General features: G+C 41.6%; 1 protein-coding gene across 3 annotated transcripts in view; it reads right to left on the bottom strand.

Moving 5' to 3' along the window:
- Positions 1 to 880: 880 nt before the first annotated feature.
- The window catches only part of LOC132107730 (A disintegrin and metalloproteinase with thrombospondin motifs 18-like), a 70,409-nt gene continuing 49,398 nt past the window's right edge, over positions 881 to 21,891 (bottom strand). For all 3 annotated transcript variants that reach the window (XM_059513912.1, XM_059513903.1, XM_059513909.1), the window contains 7 exons: positions 19,909 to 20,029; positions 19,166 to 19,292; positions 8,589 to 8,793; positions 6,503 to 6,697; positions 4,953 to 5,201; positions 4,679 to 4,856; positions 881 to 2,755 (listed from right to left, as the gene is read on the bottom strand). In XM_059513912.1, coding sequence (XP_059369895.1) covers positions 2,637 to 2,755; positions 4,679 to 4,856; positions 4,953 to 5,201; positions 6,503 to 6,697; positions 8,589 to 8,793; positions 19,166 to 19,292; positions 19,909 to 20,029 — 1,194 coding nt within the window. In that variant the 3' untranslated portion in view covers positions 881 to 2,636. The remainder of the gene's footprint in view (positions 2,756 to 4,678; positions 4,857 to 4,952; positions 5,202 to 6,502; positions 6,698 to 8,588; positions 8,794 to 19,165; positions 19,293 to 19,908; positions 20,030 to 21,891) is intronic.

Raw genomic sequence — 21,891 nt, 5'->3', positions numbered from 1 at the left:
ATTATAAACAATGACAAATGCACGCATATTATGAGGAGGAAAAGATATTCAGGAATGTCGAGGGAGGACTTAAGCAAACTCAGAGTGATTTACTAGGGCGTTTAGTATGTGCAAGAACATTTTGCCTGGAACACAAAGAGGAGAGGGAGGAATATGAATGGTTAAGGTATTTAATGTTATGATTGGATGGGAAACACTATTTGTAGCAGAGCATTTTTTCATGTGTCTATAGCCTATTATATTATTATGTCTGTCCCTTAGTGGCGCATTTTAAATAACGTTTTATATTAGCAGAGAGAACAAGTCTGCTTTCCTTGTCGATAATATATTAGGGAGTATTTTGTCTAAAATCCACTTTGCTTCTGGCTTGATGTACATAGTAATTTGTTGTGATGACAGAATATAATTTCCTGTACTCGCCTCAATCTCTCCAAGCACTAGTGGAAAAAGCGTCACTAGAGGAATACGGTAAATCAAATACTTTTTATTATAAAACTTTGTGAAAATATTAAATATCACACTTACAGTGTGGTATTATACAGGAAGCTCCTCTCCAGACAACACTGTAGCCCAGGAACTATTTTGACAAAGTAATAAATTACACACTTTTTCAATTCAGACAGTGATGAAAGACATGAGTCATCCTTTGTACATAACATACATAACATCACGACAAGGCTAAACAATGTATTTTTCATTGTTTCATGATTAGGAACACATTAGTAGGGAAACATATTGTAAGAAACCAAACAAGAGTTTATGGAGATGGTCCAGAAGTTATACAACCAATAAACGAAGGTACCCTTTGAAATGGTTCAGGCAAAAAGGACAGAGCACCCTGCAGTGCAACATCTACTTCTAAAAAAGTGAACTTGTGTTTGGACTGAAACAAGGACAGAATGAGTACTTCTGCTAAACCTCATGTGTTGCAATGTTTATTGTTAGAGTATGACCGTCATACCTGAACCCTGGGAAAGCTTCACTAAGGTGAGACTCCACTTTTCAGTTAAGCACAATATAGTGCTCCAACAACTTCAGCACTCAAACAGATAGAAACAGAAAGAGTTAAAGAACACTAACAAAGTAAACTTAGATGAGGTTCACAGTCCCGAGAGGCTTGGGTTTGAGCATGACACTCACTCCTGCACACTAATTGTTCCCTACAAAGTGACTGAGAGCAACCTTTCTCACACGTATCTGGGATGAGCGTAGCCCTCTCGTACACCGCATGGGAGATAGCTTGTATGAACCACAGACAAATTATACTCACACACTGGCATCCCTACACAAACATAGTTCATCTACCAATGGACCCACTACATATTTCAGCAGAAGCACTGATCTTCATTAATGATAAATCTATCTTGTCTGCTTTAGTCTTCTGTGGCAATCAGATGGAATTGTGACTCAAACTTACAGGTCACACCAGTTCCACAGAGAACTTTTGAGCATGTTAATGTCTGTTAAAATTAGAAGCCTACGCAGTAGAGATGTGGATGTTGTCTTCACTAGAGGAGAGCTTTTATAGCAAAGTAAACACATTAACAAATACAATTTACAGGATGAATTGTTTTAAGAAAAAAATAATACAAAATTATGATGGAATGAGAATGTGCACTGCACTTCTTATTGCACCGAAAACACTGATTCAAAAGATTCACTGATTCAAACTAAAACAGTCATGTAAAGCAGGCAGTATTAATGTGAGATCACATGTCGCTTGGTTTGAAAGTGACTTCTGTATGAGTTGTGCTTCACTGTATGAGTTGTGCATCACTACACTATTAACATTAGACAAGGGACCATTTTCACAGAAAAATTCACTAATGGGATCACACCTTTAGACTAAATGATTACAGGTTCAGGAGTTGTTCACTGTGAAATGTACTGTTTTTAAAATGAAGATAATAAAAAAAAAAAACACCGGGCTATAGCTAAACTCTTCGTCCAACAAATGATGTACAGTTGTTGCTGTAAACTCACTCGATTGCTCTGCCCCTGGTTTCTTCTGATTGGTTCACTGTTTTGAAACTGACGTTTATGAGCTGTGTTGTGTCAAACATTGAACTTCTCTTAACTTGACACTTGACAACATAGCGAGAGGTTAAAAAAGCAGGAAGATATGAAGCAACGGTCAAAGACAACCATCGAGAACACGTTTACATAGATGAAACTTTTAAAAACCAGTACAGTGGAACATCCCTCAGTTCTGTATATCTGCTGGTACACAAACTGTTTCAATGGATTCTATAGTACTTCAGATGTGCACAGTCTCACCAATGTTCATCTGGTGCTCTTCAGTGTGAACTGATGATGGAAGTCTCTTTATGGCTTAAACTGATGGTCACATCTCCAATCATAAGAGAACAGATATATTTACAATATAAATGTTTTGCAGATTGGTTATTAAAGAACTACAATTCTAATTATGATACACCACAGATGAAGCCAGAACCAGGTCCAGTTTCCCAACGTGCCAATGAGTTTTTCGAGTTCCTAGTCCAAGACACGGTCAACTGGTATGCCTCTTTCTTTACCACATGTCGCAAATATCAACTTTGTCCATAGTGGTCATCTGTATCATAATGATTTACAGATATAAGAGAAGTGAGGAGGCTTGTGGGAAGATCTTTCTCTTACAGTCTTTTGGCGGAACAGGACTTGCAGCATTGTTGACCATAGAATTTGTGATTGCAAACCCCATGCTGAGGCACCAGATGACACCAACTGAAGAAGTCGATGCAAAGATGGTCTTCTGTTAACAGAAAGACACAATGACTATTATTTATTCTAAGCCTTAAAAACTACAGTGCTTACACAAACACTCAATGTTTTTGTAAGTGCTGTTTAGTCTGAATAGAGACATTGTGGCGATGTTGCAAAGCACTTGGAAATACTGCATCGGCATACTAATAAGGACCTGACCTGCTCTCTGAAGGCTCTCACACTCAGTTCTCCAATGAGAATAAACAATTATGCACACACACATACCTATTCTCTGTGGAGAAGAGATTTTTATGTTTTATGTTAAGCTGTATACAGTATATGACAATTATTATTTGATTTAAATTATATTGTTTAATCACACAAAGTCAGTCTCTTATTGTTAAATAGTGGCAGACAGTCATTTGACCTACCAATGTAGTTTTAAATCAAGTAAAAAGTACATGTTTTTATCACTACATAAGGAAAAAGTGTAAACGCCACTGATATCTTGATGATTGCATATGATACATATGTAAACAAAGAATCAATAACCAATTAACAATGTGGAAAACATTCATGCACTCATGCAACTGGAAGATTATTTATCTAAAGCAATACATTCTATCATTACTTTTCTTGAGAACCCAACCCATGACATTACTAACTTCATGCTCCATCAACTGAGCTAAAGAACAAGATATGAGAGTTCATAACAAATAAACATTCAGCAGTATTTCATAACTAATGAACATCTAGTGGTATCCCCATTCAGACATTAAGAGTACTGTTGAGTGAGACAAGAGTTTAGGTAAAAGTTGGAGTGGACTCAAGACTCAGGGATGGCAACCATAAATTGCTGGTTTGATCCATGAGCCAACACCATAGTTCCTATGAATAAGACTATTGGAAATGTTCCTGCAAAGAAGTGATGAACTAACAATGAGAGTAGATTAGCTGCATTTCACTTCTTATTGTTAAGATAGTCTGGTCATGCAGATTTATGTACAGCTTGGAGAAGACCAGGCAATTCCTACTTTAATCCACAGCAGAATTTTTTATCTATACTCTTTTAACTTCTAGATTATAATGCTCTGCTAGCCGACTGGCTCAAATGCCCAATAAAACCTCTGCAAATAATTCAGAATACAGATCAATCTTCACTTCTCATTTTTTGGTTTCACTGGCTGCGTGTTTTAGCTCAAAGACACTGAAAACTACACACACAATCTCAATTTCACTATTCCATCTCAATTTCATGTTCATCTCTGTTTTATTCTGTACTTTTCTGAACAAGTCTTGTGAGTTTGTATTAAAGTGCATCTCATGTTAATGCCTCTTTGGGATAAATTGTTATGTTGTATTGCTTACAACACCAGATTCTTGAGTTAGATTCTCAGGAACATGCAAACAGATAACACACTAACCCCCAGTTTCACAGATAAGGCTTAAACCTAATCCCTGACTAAAATCTAAATCTGAGCTGTTTCAACTGAAAGAAACTTGTTCTGACTGATCTTAAAATATATCAGTGCCTTTATTTTGTCTCAAAATGCATGCCAGTAATGTTTTTTTTCCTAAGGCACATTTATAAAATTCACTTAAATGTTATAATTGAACTATGACCTAATCCTGGTCTAAGTCCGGACTGTAAAACCAGGTCAATTGTGATAAAATATATACACTAAAATTCAAAAGTTTAGGCATCAGTATCCTTCAGAAATCATTCTAATATTTCTGTGGAAACCATGACCCATTTTTCAGGATTCTTTAATAAAAAGAAAGTCCAAAAGAGCATTTTTTCTTAAGTAACATTATACTGTAACTTATAACATCTTTACTGTCACTTTTGCATCCTGCTAAAAATATTACAAATTTCTTAAAGTCTCACTGACCTCAAACATTTGAAACATTTGTGTACATTGGATGGTCTTCTAAATCAATAAAAAAATAAATAAGCTAAACCAGCTTGTACCTTTAAGTGTAGGTGAGGGAGGTAGGACAGGGACAAGGATTGGACCAGGACAGAAATGTGTATTGCAAGCACGTGAGCTGATGGGTCTCTGATGAGGTAAACATCCCACTGACAGACGCCCTTGCCTCAGACACTGAATGCTACGTGTCTGCACCCCACCACCACATGACACCGTGCACTGAAAAACACACAGACAGGACAGGAACATTAGATGTCTAGAAGAATAAAAATGGAACAGAACACAGATTGGTTATGATGAGCTAGTTGAGCATACCTGCAGCCAAGGAGAGGAGTACCAGCCCAGAGTCACAGAAGTGCCAGCCCTGTCTGGGCCAGGCTGGAGGATCTGGGGCGGTGGGGGCTCTGGGCAGGGGCCATTATTACAAGCTTGCTCAAGGTCTGCTTGGGGCTTATGGAGGTTCCTGCACCTCCTCACAGGGAAGTCTGTGTAGCCTCTTTGGGAGTCTTTCTCCCCACATTGCAGCTCTCTTCTCTTTACTCCTGCTCCACATGAGGTTGAACACTGCAAAAACAGTCAGACAAGATAATAAAGTACATAAGTATATAAGTATACACATAAAGTAATACACATAAATACTTCACTGACCCTTCGCTACAAGATCAACTCATTCCTCCTTAGCAGTGGGTTAACAATGCTGCTAGATTGGAGGAGAGAGATACTGAAGTACAAATGCAGACTGGAAAGTGCCACTTAGCTGTCTGGAATCACTTGCCTTTAAATATACATGCACAGATGTTGATCTAACCACTTACATATAATAACATCCAAGCTGGAATACACTACATGACTTTTCACATCTAAGGAGATTTTAAAGCAATAGGCACCATACACTTGCTGCAAGTAGTTACAGAGAAAAAACAGGACATCATACACTAGACTACTGAGGATCACACAGTACCAGACTTTCAAGCTGATTCAAAAGCAACAAAATGAGCATCTTTGCTAGGAAAAGCATGATAAATGAAAACAACATGTATTCTAAATTCATCTCAAAAGATCAAAAAAATGTATGTCCTCTGCCTGGTTGGATTTATAGTCTGAAGCTAAAAAAAAGTCCATCATACACTAAGCGATTTTAACTTAAATCTGAAACAATTTGTAGTACACCCTAACACCCTCAAACTGCTAATAAACAACTTTAAACTTCTTTAGACTTCTTTGACATGTTAAACTTCTCTGGGTAATTTCTTCCGTTCAATCCATTGAGGTCAGACACAAGTAAAAACACGAACACACCGGAGAGCTGCTTTCTGAAATTTAAGTAGCATTTCTAATTGAAAGTGACTAAGACTGTTTTGTATATATTTTTTAAGGTAAAGCAGCTTGCTGTAAAGCAAACTATTGTATAAAACACTTATATAAATATGATGTGACTTGACTGGAGCTGCATAGCTTGTGCAAACATATCCACATCACTTTAATCAGATGTTTTCTTAACTGCTGTTTTCTCACCACTGTCATTTTTGTTGTGTGTTGATAAAAGCATGCAGCACATATCATCAGGATGTTCGCTACCAGTATATCACTGCAAACGTATTTCAAACTGTTTTACCCTTAACATAGAGAGAGAGAGAAAAAGAAATTTGCCATGAGTATAGCTGGTATGCTGATGCAACCCCTCTGGTCCATCTTGTTCTGACTGGATATACATTATGCATTATGAGATTTTCATGACGGCATCTCTTTAACATGCCCTTGATTCTACATCAGGATTCACTGGGTGAACATATGCATGTGCTACATATGAACTGTTTGTGTGAGCTCTTCTACATAACCTCTGATATTCCTATGAGGGGCCTTACCTCTCCCCAGGTGGTAGTTATCCACTGAAGACGCTCATTTCTGGGGCAGCGGCTCAGCACACAGGCCTCCTGGGCTTTGGGCTTCAGGTGTAATTTACACATGCTGTCAGGCACCACCACAGCCCCGGCACCTGGATTGGTGCTCCTGCAGAAAACGCTACGCTTCTTCAACCCTCGTCCACAGGTCTTAGAGCACTAGCATGAAGGAAGGAAAAAAAGACAAACACGGAGAGAGTGAGTTACCCTCATGTGGTCTTTGAGTGATGTTAGTTTAAACATAGTAAAGGTCACAGTGGCATGCAGTTCACCTCAAACAAAAGTTGATATGTACTCTGGAGACAGGCAGTGCAGACTCAACCTGACCTTTAGGAGGAATTTAGTCAATATCAACTACTGCTGCAAAATCTTCTCAGAGATTTATGATTTAACATATTACATAAGATTAGATTGGGGGAAAACGGTTAAAGAATTTAGCACTGCTGCTAATGACGAAATGAACTCTGGCAATGTGTTTCAGCATTCTCTGGTTTTTGTGTATGTACATGGAAAGATAAAGTACACAAATTTATGCACAAGTATACACAAGTAGCAACAGCAAATTATTAAATATTAGATTAAACCATGTGTAAAGTAGTCATTTATCTAATATAACACTTGCAACAAAACTTTGTGTGGTCATTTCAGAAGTCCAATACATACAGAACAGATTCTTTATGAAAGCGATGTAACAGTAAAACAGATGGAGCACAATGTGCTACATGTGCAGTAACAGCAGGGGGAAGTAGTGTTTCAGCACTGATCTGGCATACAGAACGTTTTCCATCATTTTGTTCTGGACATCTCAAGCCTTCACCTCATTCTCTGGTCACTTTTCAAAATATAATATGCATGTGTTGTAATTTAGGGAAGGATTTCTATAAAAGGGTATATTGGAATTTCAGAAAAATGTTCTGGTCAAGCTCAGACAACTAAACATTATTCATTATAACTTGATTATTTACACAGTAGAAAAGAAAATTAATGGGTAAAAAATGTAATTGCCCTTTTTTAGCCTCATTGAAAGAATAAGAGTTAGCTTATATTAGGTTTATTGTACATGAGGCTAATATTTACATTTTACATTTAGTCATTTTGCAGACACTTTTATCCAATGTAACTTACAATTGGGGGATACATCAAGCTCTTAAATAGGCTACAAGCTAGAAAGAGAAAGAATATATAAAGAGAAATAATTTTTTTTTTTTTTTTTAGGATGAAGTCAAGTAACTTCGAAAGAGATGAGTTTTCAGCTGTCACTTGAAAATTGCCAAGGATTCAGCATTCCAGATAAGGGTGGGAAGATCATTCCACCAGCCAGAAATAGTGAACGCGAATGTTCTGGAAAGTGATTTTGAACCTCTCTGTGATGGTACCAAGAGACGTTGCTCACTAGTGGATCTCATACTTCTGGAGGGGATGTAAATTCATAGTAGTGAGTGGAAGGAGGCCGGTGCTGAGCCTGTGGCTGTTCTAAATGCAATGTTTTGAACTTAATGTGAAACGCAACCGATAGCCAGTGCAAGGAGATAAAGAGGGGTGTAAAATGGGCTCTTTTGGGCTTGTTCAAGACCAGTCGTGCTGCTTCATCTTCAAGGTTAACTTGAAGTTAATTTTAATGGTCCTACTTTATGTTAAGTGGACTTAACTACTACTACATACATTTAAATTAATCATTTGGTACAATGCACTTTGTGTTCATACTGTACATGTTTTTACATTGTAAATACCTGCATTTAATTACATCTTTAATTAATTACTGTAATTACATTTGTAACTACACTGTTGACCCATGCCTTAAGGCCGGTTCATACACCAAGCACGATTACTATAAAGATAACTATAAAGACTATAAATAATGTATTTAGTGCCACACGATCCTTTAGAAATCATTCAAATATGCGGATTTCCTAATCAATAAATCTTAATAATGTTACAAACTACTTAATTTTCTATTGACTGTAGCTGCACACCTGACGATGAAATCCTATTATTTCACTGGAAAGAAACAGATTGATGTTATGTTGGTTGCATGTTTATGCAAACATACCTGAGACCAGGAGCCAGTGCTCCACTCTGGAGGACATGTCTGTGTATTGCAGGGCTGTAGTTGGGCCGGAGCCATTACTGGACATAAGGAGTGAGCCACAACCTCTTCCCGCTGGTACGTCACCTTCCTCATGCAGCGGATGTTCCGTGTCTGCTGCCCACCTCCACATGCTCTACTGCACACTCCCCATTTACCTGTCGTCCAACTGTCCAAGACAAACAATTTGACCTTCAGGTGTGAACCTTGTGTTTGAACACTTCAGCACATTTTAACATGGAAGAGGACATTTTACACCCATATGGCACAGACACGTGAGACGTATACACACACATGGCCTTTTTAAAACAAAATCTACATAATGTGATGATCATTAGACTATTACCAATATGATTACTCTCTAAACCACATGATGAAAAGACTTATTAAGAAACCACCCTCACCCCGACCTCACCCTCTCCTGTGGGCTCATATGGGCATATATAAACATGCACTTATCCTTTACAATGAAGTTCCCAGCCTAAGAATTGAAATGTTAGAGATGCATCAAGAGGTGCAGACATCTTGAGTTCATAAATACAATTTCTAATTCTGCACTATATGCACATTACAGAATATTACACAATAAAAATCTGATGGCAAGTAAATGAGACACTACAAATGTTTCACTAAAGCAATATGATTAACAACAGATGGCATGAATCAATGCCTTCTTTCTAAATACTTATAAAATATCAAATTAGACTTTGGACACTTTGTGCTTGTATGTGAAATTGTAACAGTGCTGAGATTTCTCAACAAGCTGAGTTTTCAGCTTTCATTCTGCAAATCATTCTAAAATTCTGATGTATTAAGAGAGATTTGATGTTATTATTGTCAATACTGAAAACAGATGTGCTGCTTAATATTTTTGTGGATAATAGTTTTTTCATCATTCTGTGAGGATTAATAAGTTCAAACAGCATTTATTCAAAATATAATTTTTTTACAAAAATAAAAAAAACTTTTACTGACCCTAAACAGTAGTGTATAATATGTGTATTTTTGGTTTAATTTTCCACACTTCCATCAAATAAGACATTATTTTTGTGGACTAAAGATAATTGAAATTGTGTTGACTTTAGATAATGGATATTGACATGATAAAATACAGACTAACTTGAAAGTTTATTTATGTCTAAAAGAAAAAGAAGGTGTAAAAATGATCACTAGTTGCCAGAGAAGCTTGGTTCCAGTCCTCAGACTGCAACTCTGAGAAGAAACTATTTTCTCTCCCCCTCGTCCTCTCCTCGCCACATAAATGACAATGTCTCATTGGTCAAAGAGCTGCCTTGCCGTGCCTCACTGCAAACCACTGCTGGCATTTTTTTTACATTTTGTATTTCTGGAATCTTTCAATAACTCGCATATTCCAAGCCATACAATTAAAGAAGACATATCCTTGGGGTCAATACTGTGGACTGCCTCTCATTTACGGATACGATCCTATTTCGCTACCATTTTCTCCATGTCTACCCAGAATGATGCACCCATAATAGATACTTGTTCCAAATCACTCAATGAAATTTAAGCTACAGTTGGTCTTACCGTGGGACAAAGGCTGAATTTTTAGCGCTCTCTGAGGAATGGTTTGGGTTTGGAAGCATTTGTACGTTTAAGAGCACTAAGAGAACCATGTACTTTCCTAAACCCACGTGACATTTTTTATTTTTTTATGCTAAAAATATAACTTTAAACAGACCAAAGCATGTGCTCTAACCACTTTAGCTATGTTTGGTTGTATGATATTGGAATTTTTTTTATTGTTATTCATTACAGTCTGTCATGCTGCCTGATCTTTGTTTCCCTGGGTGTCCACTAGTGGGCTCACTTCCCCTTAGGCACCTCACCGTAGGCACTACAATTCCCACTAGCCTTGTCCCTTCATCACAGTAATTACACTCCTGTTAATTGCACCAGGTGCCTTAATTTAATAGTCATTAGCCTCCCTATATTTACTAGTCTTTTCCTGTTGTCTATATGGAGTCCTTGCCTTACGTGTCTTTACGTTTCCTGTCTTACCCAGTCTTCTCGTCTCCCGCGTTCCTCGCTTTCCGAGTTCCTGTTCCCTTCCTGTCCCTTCTGTGTTTGTTTATTTGGTTTATGTCTGGTTTTTACCTCAGCTTGTTTGGATTACGTTTTGGATTACCCTCATAAACATACCTGCTCTTGGATCTCTCTCTCCCTGTGTTTTACTGGGTCACGATCGTAACACAGTCATCTTTGGTCTTTTTGGGTGATCATGTACACACAGTTCAAAAGTTTAGTGTGAGTACATTTTTTTAAATGTTTTTGAAAGTTTCTAATGCTCACCATGGCAATAATTTTATTTTTTTTAAATAGAGTAAAACAATAATATTGTGAAATGTTATTATAATTTAAACTAACTGTTTTCTATTTTATTAAATTAATTAATTATTGTGATAGCAAAGCCTTTCAATTTCTTTCAAAGATCATTATAAAATGCTGATTCGGTGTGCAAGAAATATTTCTTATTATCATTAATGTATTATCAACAGCGGTTGCTTTTTTATTAATAATGCACGTTAATGCAATTATTAATGCATAATTAATGCATCGTCGCTGAATACAAAAACAAATAGTAATAATTTCTTTACAAAAAAATTGTTCTGACCCCAAATTTTTTAACAGTAAAAAATGTGGTCAATTTGACAAAAGTCTGTTAAAAAAAATCTGCACTAGAAGAATGGCAGTTGAACAGAAAAGCATTACACAATCATGCAACAAAACTAACAAAACAAAAGAAAAGAAGAAATATTCAGAGGGCACTGCAAAAGTCTTTAAGGCATGCACATTTATCTTTTCATGACATTTTAGGAAACAAATCAAGCTGGCCGCTTCTGGGCCCAGCCCGTGTTTGAAGTCACTGCGCTCCACACTTCACAGAAGCAGCAGGCCAGCATATGCAGCCGGAACCAAGTCATCAGACTGAGTCCTGTAGGCCATAGTACGGAGATTAGTGCTCGATTCCTTGCTGGCTAGACATGCTCAATCCCCACAGGGATGCGGTCTCTCTTGCTCCATAATAAAACATGGGCAGACCTGTCAACACTGAAGATATTTGCTGGAAACATAAGCAGAAGCTTCTGTCTTGCTCTTCTGTTTTGAATGCATGCCCATACTTTTTCTGGAAGTGTTTCCAAAGGATATTTATTTTCCCTTTCCTGCACCTTTTTTTTTAGTTTTCCTCTTTTCAGGAGTCATAAATCAAAGCACATAAAGCCTCAAACAAATAATGTTCCGGGAGTCTGAAGTCGATATCTTGAGGCCGTGATGTCATTCAGTATGGAGAGAAACAGACTCGGCTCTGCATACAGTGGGGAAGGTCATTAGTAACTGTGGTATTTAGGACCTGTCTGTCTGAACAATAAACCCACTTACAATATGAGCTACATCGAGAGAAAAAATTAAATCCATTCTGAATGTTGGGAATCTCATGAAGAGAGAAGAAAAGCAGAAGGCCATTTAAGATTTAATGTAATGCCTTGTCATACCTAGGTTTGAAAAGCTCTAAAAAGAGATGAAAATGAAAACTCTGTCATCATTTGTTCACTTTCATGCTGTTCCAAACCTGCTTGACATTCTTTCTTCCGCAGAACACAAAATGAGATGTTATGAAGCTATTTTTTTTTGAAGATATTCATAAATGCAAGTAAATGTGTCCAAAAACAACACTGACTAAACAGACATTTTTCATAATATGTTCTTTTGAGTTCTGCAGAAGAAGAAAAAAGTCATACAGGTTCACATTTACATTTACATTGAGTCATTCAGCAGACGCTTTTATCCAAAGCGCCTTACAAATGAGGACTAAAGACAAAACAAAACAAAAAATGGCATGAGGGAGACTAAATGATGATAGATTCAAATCTTTGGAGCAGTTATCCCTTTAGTAGCTTTTCCAGTGTAGGTATGACAGTAACTAACTTACTGTGTGACCCACAGGGTGGTGATGTCATTGAGCAGTGACACCAACAGAAGGAGTCTAGGATGACTGGTCATCTCTGCTGGTAATCAAAGCCTCTCTGCTCACCACGTTAAAGTGTCATAGGTGTTACAGGCACACATTGGTGGTGAGTGATAGGAACCAGTGCAGTCTGTCTCTACATACCCAGCACCGCCACAGACACGCTACTCTCCTGTCAACCCTGCTGTTGTTTTCAATTACACTGTTATTGGACTATTTGTCATGCATTGAATGGGACAAGCCAAACTGGTTAGAGCTTGTTGCTGTAAGGAAATAATCATATGGTCTTGATTTCCCCTTTTAACATTGCCTCTCCATAGCCCGCACATTATAATCATTCGCAGCCAACATTTCACACGATGTAACGCCAAAGAGAAAGAAAGAGCAAGAAGGACGGAGGGAAGAAAGCCAGGAAGGGGTGATTTGTTATCAGTTTCTAGAATGGTGCGTCAATGCCTTTCACTCTGGCAAGTGAGGGATGCAGGGTATGTAGATGCTTCTGTAAGGTAAGAGATCAGTAAATCAAGTCAAGTTGAGTGTTGCTCTTGTAGGAATCGCAGCAGCACTCTCAAAAGGAAGATGGACCGGCAGATTGACTTCAGCTTTGAGACACCAAGAGAAAGGCTGGTTTGAGCAGTTCCTTTCATAGTCTCCAGAGCCCCAAGGAGGTTTCTGACACCTAGACTGAGAATGTTTTTCCCAGGGTCCCTTGTGAGATGGTTCCTGCTTTATTTTCTCTCTTTTCTCCTTGCAAAAAGATCACTAAGCATGTTTTACACACACATACACGTACAACGTGTCTATCAAATTAATTTGCCAACTTATGGAAAGTTGTTTTTACCCATTTATCTTCCTCATCTCCAAATATAACACTTATCCTTTTCACGCATAACACACACTGTGAATATAGTGGAAAACTTCAATAAATATGGTTCTCTTACGAGAGCTCTCTCGTACTGCGTCTTAGCTAAGACGCTACGGGAAAAGTCTCTTTTCACGAAATACTGAAGCAAAAAATTATCCTTAATTTTGTATTTTTGTAAAGCGCATTTGCAGCAGTACACAGCCATAGGCGAGACGGCTCGTTCGCTCATTGGCTTGTTCTGCGGCAACTGCACAGCCTTTCGAGCGCAGGATGATGCAACATCAGACCAGTAAGGGCCGCCGAAACGGGTGTGGCCCAACCTATAAAATGAGCTCGAAAAGGCTGACTCACCTGATTTTTCATCTCTTCTCCTGCCTGGGTGAAGATCATGCAGCACTCGCGCTCGCTGACGCCGGATGCCCTCACTGCGGGCTGTTGCCATGGTGACTCGGAGGACTCGCCTGGCCTTTTTCTCTGAGCCTGCATTCTCCGCTGCGCTGAGGCGCCGTAAAAGCGCCGCTTCCAGCGGATTCCGGAACCGTCTTCAGCTCAACCGAGCTCGCCGGTTCGCCCTGCTTCACCGGCCTCCCCTGCATCGCTTCCCGATGGGCAGCGCCCGCTGTTTGCCGCCGCGTCGTCCGAGGAAGTCGATCTCAGGGCCGCGTCGGGGGAAGAGGACACGCGCTCTCTACTAGATTCGGACAGTGAGGGCTGGGCGAGCTCCAAGGATCTCGCGCCTTCTGCTCAGAAGCCCAGCAGACGAGCTGACATCGAGAAGGAGCACCAGCGCCCCCCTCTCGTTCCCGGCTGGATGGTATTTTCCTTTCGGATGAGCGTACTTCTCAAAGCCCGCCTCATTTCTTCCTGAGCTTCACGAAGAGGTGGCAAAGGCTTGGAACGCTCCATATTCAGCGCGAACTCGTTCGTCTGTCTCACTAGCATTCTCCACACTGGATGATGCAAAAAACAGGAACTACCAGTCACTTCCGCCGGTGGAACAGGCGATAGTGACGCACCTTTGTCCACCCTCTGCTGGACGGCGGACGAAAGCGGTGTTGCCATCTAAAGCCCGCTGCATGACGCTGCGTCTGCACTACTCACGATGGCTACTTCAGGCCCGCGGCAAAGGATTACAGTGAGGCCGGGAGCCCCGAAGCCATCCTAGGAAAGCGCCGGTGTACGAGTTGCCGCGGCCGAACTCTCACCTAAGTGCACCGCTGTTTCAGTTCCAGGGATTGTGACTGTTTCAGCATCTTTCGCAATGTGCAAGCCTGTACGGTTGCCCGCTTGCCTGCACACAGAAACCGTTATCACGGCTACCCAGATATTTCCCGAAAAGGTGTAATTTCTGGTGTCCCGGCCACGGCCGATGGTGCTATAAATGTAGTGACGATGCCCACTGCTCAGTGCCCATCTCCACATGTAAGCACAGCCCTTCACACAGGGCTCGCGCCCATAAAAGCGACTCAAGTCGATCGCGCGCACTACATAGTAAACGTGCCCACTCCTCAGTGCCCACGATCACTATGTCACACGCGTCATGTGGTTTCTGTAAAAACGAAACCCGTGCGCGTTCGTCCGGCCACGGCCGATGGTGCTATAAATGTAGTGACGATGCCCACTGCTCAGTGCCCATCTCCACATGTAAGCACAGCCCTTCACACAGGGCTCGCGCTCATAAAAGCGACTCAAGTAGATCGCGCGCACTACATAGTAAACGTGCCCACTCCTCAGTGCCCACAATCACTATGTCACACGCGTCATGTGGTTTCTGTAAAAAAGAAACCCGTGCACGTTCGTCCGGCCACGGCCGATGGTGCTATAAATGTAGTGACGATGCCCACTCCTCAGTGCCCATCTCCACATGTGAGCACAGCCCTGCAAACAGGGCTCGCGCACATAAGATCGACTCAGATCGGTCACGCGCCACATAGTAAACGTGCCCACTCCTCAGTGCCCATATACACTATGTCACACACGGCGCGTGGTTTCTGTAAAAACGAAACCTGTGCACGTACGCTCTGCCCAGGCAGACAGCGAGTCGAAAGTGGTAAATGTGCACGCTTGCAGCCCACAGTTACTCGCAGACATCACGAGTCCCACGGGACCCGCTCAGCCCTCCCCCAATCGGTTAAGCACCGGGATGGGGTCGAGGACGAGCGATCTGCCCGCTGTGATCAGCGCGCTCCCCGCCTCAAATGCCACAGGCGTAACGCCCATGGTGCAGCGCACCCAAGCGCCGCCGTTGCCCAGTCAACAGAGCGCGCTTCGCATCCAGCCCTTAGCCATTCATGCAGATGCATGGTCAGCGCTTCCAGGGGTTTCGGATTGGGTGCTAGGCATTATAAAGGCCCATACTGGATCTAAGACAGCTGAACAAGGCATTGATGAAACGCAGTTTCAGAATGCTTACGACCAGGAAGCTCCTAGCGCAAATTCGCAGAGGGGGCTGGTTCATGTCAATAGATCTGAAGGACGCGTATTTTCAAATACAGATAGCGTCAAGTCACAGGCGATATTTGAGATTCGCCTTCGAGGGCCAGGCATACCAGTTTACAGTCCTGCCGTTCGGCTTGTCCGTGGCTCCTCGTACGTTTACGAGGTGCATGGATGCAGTGCTCGCTCCTCTCAGAGGCATGCGAGTGCTGAATTATTTGGACGACTGGCTGATTATGGCTCGATCACGAGTGGAGCTCGTGGAGCACAGGGCCGTTTTACTCGATCACCTCGAGTCTCAGTGTCAATTGGGCGAAGAGTTCGCTGAACCCCAGTCAGACGATTCTGTTTTTGGGTATAGTTCTGAACTCGTGTTCCATGACGGCGCGGCTGTCACCACAGTGCGCGTTGGGCATTCAGCACGCAGCGAGTTCTCTCCGCTGCGGCGCGACCGTTTCACTCAAGCACTGTCAGAAGGTGCTGGGTCTCATGGCCTCAGCATCTCCGGTTCTGCAGCTGGGCCTGCTCCGCAGGCGCCCCATGCAACTCTGGCTGAAGGTGCGGGTGCCGCGCAGAGCGTGGGTGTCTGGCCGACTGCGTCTCAAGGTCAATCAGGGCTGTGTCACAGCCCTGAAACCCTGGACAGCAAACAGCTGGTACCAATCAGGTGTAAGCCTGCGGACTTCCTCGAATGTGAAGATGGTGTCGACGGACGCCTCCACTTCGGGATGGGGAGCGCTGTTCGAGGGCAGACCGTCCTTTGGCCTGTGGTCAGAACGGGAAAAGCTCCATCATATCAACTGTCTGGAAATGCTGGCAGTGGAGAACGCGCTGATGCGCTTTTGTCCCCAAATCAAGGGCCACCACGTCTTAGTCCGTTCAGACAACATGTCTGTGGTGCCCTACATAAATCGCCAGGGCGGTCTCGGGTTCCCGAAACCTGTACAGGCTGGCGGAACGCCTCCTGGTTTGGGCTCAGCGCAACGTGCATTCGCTGAGGGCAGTGCATGTGCCTGGTCTACAGAATCTGGGTCCAGACAGGCTGTCCAGAGGCAAGGTTCCCACGGGCGAATGGTCTCTACACCCGCAAACAGTCCGGCTGTTGTGGGAGAGATTTGGCAGGGCTGAGGTGGACCTCTTCGCGTCCCACGAAAACGCTCACTGACCCGCGTTCTTTTCCAAGAACGAAAGCGCGCTGTCACGGAAATGGCCGTGCTGCCCGCTTTATGCTTTCCCTCTCGTCTCCCTCCTTCCGCAGGTGATAGAACGGGTGGGAGAAACAAGATGTTCAATACTGCTTGTAGCACCTCTTTGGAAGAACCAACCCGCTGGGTGTCAGAGCACACTCCACAAGGGGCGTCGCCTCGTCGTGGGCGTGGTCTACTGGGATCTCCTTGCAGGATATATGTATGGCGGCAGGTTGGGCCTCGCCGTCTACATTTATCAGGTTCTATAACCTGCAGGTTCCCGCCTTGCAAGCAAGGCTGCTGTCGGTATAGTCGAATCAGGGCCCTGAAGGGAACTCTGAGTTCGTGAGCGTTATGCGCTGCTGACTGTTATATGGGCAGTATTGCGTAAGACCCGCATTGCCACATTGGTCAGGCCTTGCCTCGGCTGTGTGATGTCATTTTGCCGCATCTATGGATGCTGCTAGATATGGGACGGAGGGCTTCCCCCCTTCCTGTCCTGGACTCTCTGTGAGTCCCTCAGGTGACTGTGCACTGTAAATCCTGGGCGTTGCTTCAGGTTTATTGGTGTGTGATCCCTGCACGCACAGCGTTTTCCATAGGGTTCCCGTAGCGTCTTAGCTAAGACGCAATACGAGAGAGCTCTCGTAAGAGAACGTACTCGGTTACTAACGTAACCTCGGTTCTCTCTAGAAGAGCGAACGAGTACTGCGTTCTCTGCCGTGCGTACGATTCACTCTGGTTCGCTTCGCGATGAAATAAATCAGGTGAGTCAGCCTTTTCAAGCTCCTTTTATAGGTTGGGCCACACCCGTTTCGGCGGGAAGTGGCAAGAAGGGCGTGAAGCGCCCTTATTGGTCTGATGTTGCATCAGCCTGCGCTCGAAAGGCTGTGCAGTTGCCGCAGAACAAGCCAATGAGCGAACGAGCCGTCTCGCCTATGGCTGTGTACTGCTGCAAATGCGCTTTACAAAAATACAAAATTAAGGATAATTTTTTTGCTTCAGTATTTCGTGAAAAGAGACTTTTCCCGTAGCGTCTTAGCTAAGACGCAGTACTCGTTCGCTCTTCTAGAGAGAACCGAGGTTACGTTAGTAACCGAGTACGTTTCAATTCTTGGAATATTTGAGTAGCAATTCACTGTAGTCAACAAAAAGACAAGACAGAACAAGAAACTAGTATTTGTATGTGTCTGTATGCCTTATTGTGAAAGCTGGTGTGTGTATGTATGTGGGTTTGAGTTTGTATAATTTAAGAGGTGCATGTGTGGCAGGCTGTGGCTTGGAGCTGGGCAGTGAGGGTGCAGTCAGTCCCTGTCTGGAGGCTATGTTAATCCTGTTTTCTTTAAGGAATGAAACAGAGAAAAGAACCCAAGGAAGAACGTGATTTCTCAGAGCTTTAAGCTGGGTTGTGCTCGTGCTAAAGTCACCACAGCTGATTAAAGACAGACATACCAGGGCACTCTGCCCACCAATAGCACTGGAGAGTACCACAGAAAATTAAACTAAGAATGGGTTTTAAATTCCATTAAAATGTTTGTATTTAAATGAAAGTAGCAAACAGGTTTGAAATTAAGGCAGTTTAATCAAAATATAATTTTAATTTATATATAATAAATTTAATAAATATAATACATTTTTAACTACAAAGGGAAGTTTGGTAAAGACTATTGATCTTACTGTGCATGAATCATTCATACTTTATTTTTTACGTCAATATTTATTTTATTTTTTTGCCTCCATCCAATTACCAAACAATTTTTTTTCTAATCTCAAAAGGATGCATACTATGATATGATGCTACTTCCATTATATCATGACTTTAAAGAAGTTTAAAAAGTCTTTCAAGTCTTATGTGCAGGTTTTATATATTTTTCCAATTTAACTTCCAATTCAGCTACTGTGTTGGGTGTGAAAAATTCAAATTTGAACTAAATGACTGAAATGGAGCTAATTCTTAAATTCTAATTTGTGTCCAACTCTGCTGGAGAGAAGCATGCATGGAACGCAAAATTCAGACACACATTCAGAATTACACACACAAACACAGACACACACAGACTCTTACTAAGCAGGGCAGGGCTGTGTGTTACACAGGTGAGAGCCAACCACAGGTCTGGTCTCAGGATTGCAGAGTGAAGAGTTGACCTGAATGTTGTGATCCTGCAAACAAATGGCTTTCATTGAGACCCGACCTGAAAGAGATATAGATAGATACAGAGAAGTGTAAACAGAACTACTCTCTTTGGACATTTTGCAGAAATCCATCTCTCTAACCTAGCCTAACATATGACTTTATCATGCGATAAACTAATGCATCCTTTGAGTAATCCTTTGAAAAGGAAAGCTTGGAGCACACTGTCCTTGAATAGTCATTCTAGGGATTATTGGAACTCAGGATGAACGGCAGTACTGTTGTGTGGCTTCTGTTGTGGCAAACAAAGCAGGGCCTCTGTCAGTGTGAGAGGCCCAGAGGTCGGCTCTAAAGACAAGCATGAATGAAACTGTGTGAGAGCGCAGATAGAGATCTGTGCTCTGGACATGTCATAGTGCTGTCTGTCTGCCACCATCACTCAGACGACTGACAGCGAATGGAGGAGCTGCTACCACAGAGATAAGCCAATTAGATTGAGAGATCTGTGAGAAGGGGGGGCCCCTTTTTGTTTTTGCTCATAAAGGTGTGTTTGATGGACCTGGACAAATACACACATACGCTTCCTTCCTCACCACCACACCACCACAGAAACTCTGCTCTCTCTCACACTTGAGTCAACAAAGCAAACATTTACTGTACATACAGCATCAACTCACCCCCAGCACAAGACGCCGAGCAGTCGGAGCGCACCACAGACCAGGTGTAGTTGTGCTTCTTCTCAGGATGGGGTAAAGTGTATTCCCAGGATATACCAGGATTTTTACCCTGAAGAAGAACCTGTGGAGGAGAAGAGATGGACATAGGTTGGTGAAAACAATCAAGCAACAGGCTTCTGTCTATCCAAGTATACACGACTGTTCAAAATATTGAAGTAACTGACAGAAATGTAATATTTTTAAATACTGATTCTACAAGGATGCATTAAATTGATGAAAAAATTTTTATTTTTTATTTTATTTAAAATGTTACAAGATATTTCTATTTTAAATATACTTCAAACATTCTGTTCATAAAAGAATCCTAAAAAACCTCTTCAACATTGATAATAACTCATAATAAATGTTTTTTGAGCAGCAAATATTAGAATGATTTCTGGAAGATCATGAGTAATGGCTGCTGAAAATTCTCAGTTCACTGTGAAATGCAATGTTGCTATGTTATTTTTAATCAAATAAATGCAGCCATGGTGAACATAAGAATCTACTTTTGAACAGTAGCGGACATAAAACAAACAACAATTGAATATATGAAGGATTCAAATACACACATGCATCACCTCTGTCTCTGTCAAGCACTTAATAATGAGAAAAAAGTCAAACTCCAATCACATTATCTAGATCTGTTAGTTTGAATATGCAATGGTATGATTTGAGTTGTTTACACAACGAACAGTTAACATGCTGATTTTCTTGTTAATGTTCTCATATTCCAGCAAGGCAGAAGCTGCCAGGGTGTCTGCTGCTGTTTTGTGGCTGTAGCTCCACTGGGATTGAGGGATGATACCACAGCTCCTGGTGATGCTGATCTGGAGGGATGCTTGAATTAGACGGTATATGTGTCTGAACTGAAGCTTGTCATCTTGGAAAAAAGGCACAAGTGGACCAAATTGTGGGTTGGGTGAATCAGAATATTTTTTTATAGTGGTGTACTGTGAGACTTTATTTCCCAGCTAGATTTACATTGATGTGTACATTTTAGTAGGCCTGTGTGCTAAAATTTTTGGTGGCTGTTCCTGGAGAAGATCTTGTACTCATTCATGTGAGACTAGACCTCAGAGGAAGTTCAGTCAGTTCCACACTAAATCTGTGCCCAAGGCCACTGAGGACAGACCGAGGATAACTCTAATGGAGTGGAAAAGTTCTCCGACAAGAAGAGGACCTTTGTTTTTACTCAGACTTTGCCACATTGGGATTTTCCTCAGACTGTTTATAATAAAAAAATGCAATGACACCAAATTCACTGGAACTGGTAAACCACTAAACTATATGTAGAGCTAAACAAGGATCGAATCTTAAGGGTCACTGGAGAGTTGCAGCAGTATTTACACAAGCCAACGGTAATTGCAAGGCAGCCCAAATTTCTCTTAAGTAAGAGTGTGAAGTTAAGTAGTGGATTAGGAAGATGCCACCCATCCTCTAATTACTATGGATTTACCCTCAATTAATGTTTTGAATAGGAAGTTTATGGCAGGCTGCTGCTGATGTGGGAAGATTATGCTTAAATCAGCCACAATAAACCAGTCTCAACGCTCTGTCAGATTATCGGTTTAGCTAAAACTATCCAAGATCTTTACTAGTCAAACTTCTGTTCAATTTAGTGTCATGAATACATGCTTTACATTACAGATGGAGAGGTATGAACTCATGTGAATTGATTGTTAATGTTCAATGAGATGCAGGTGAATGTTAAGATAAAACCACAAACTGAAAGTAACTTCAGACCTTTAGAGGAGGAAAGAATCTATCAACAGAACAACAGAAGATATTGTGTGGTATTTGAAGGTTGGAGGATTTCCAGAGGAAGTAAAACAAGTATACTGAAACACAGTGGCAAGTTAGCAAACTTTTTAACATACTGTATCTTGGCTCAGTCTCCCTCTGAGTGTCCAGACTGAATCTACTGCCCTGGAATCGGACCCT

The sequence above is a fragment of the Carassius carassius genome, chromosome 2, assembly GCF_963082965.1.
Source record: "Carassius carassius chromosome 2, fCarCar2.1, whole genome shotgun sequence".
NCBI classification, from domain to species: domain Eukaryota; kingdom Metazoa; phylum Chordata; class Actinopteri; order Cypriniformes; family Cyprinidae; genus Carassius; species Carassius carassius.
Note: the sequence above shows the minus strand (reverse complement) of the source record. Positions and strands in the feature narration are given on the sequence as shown.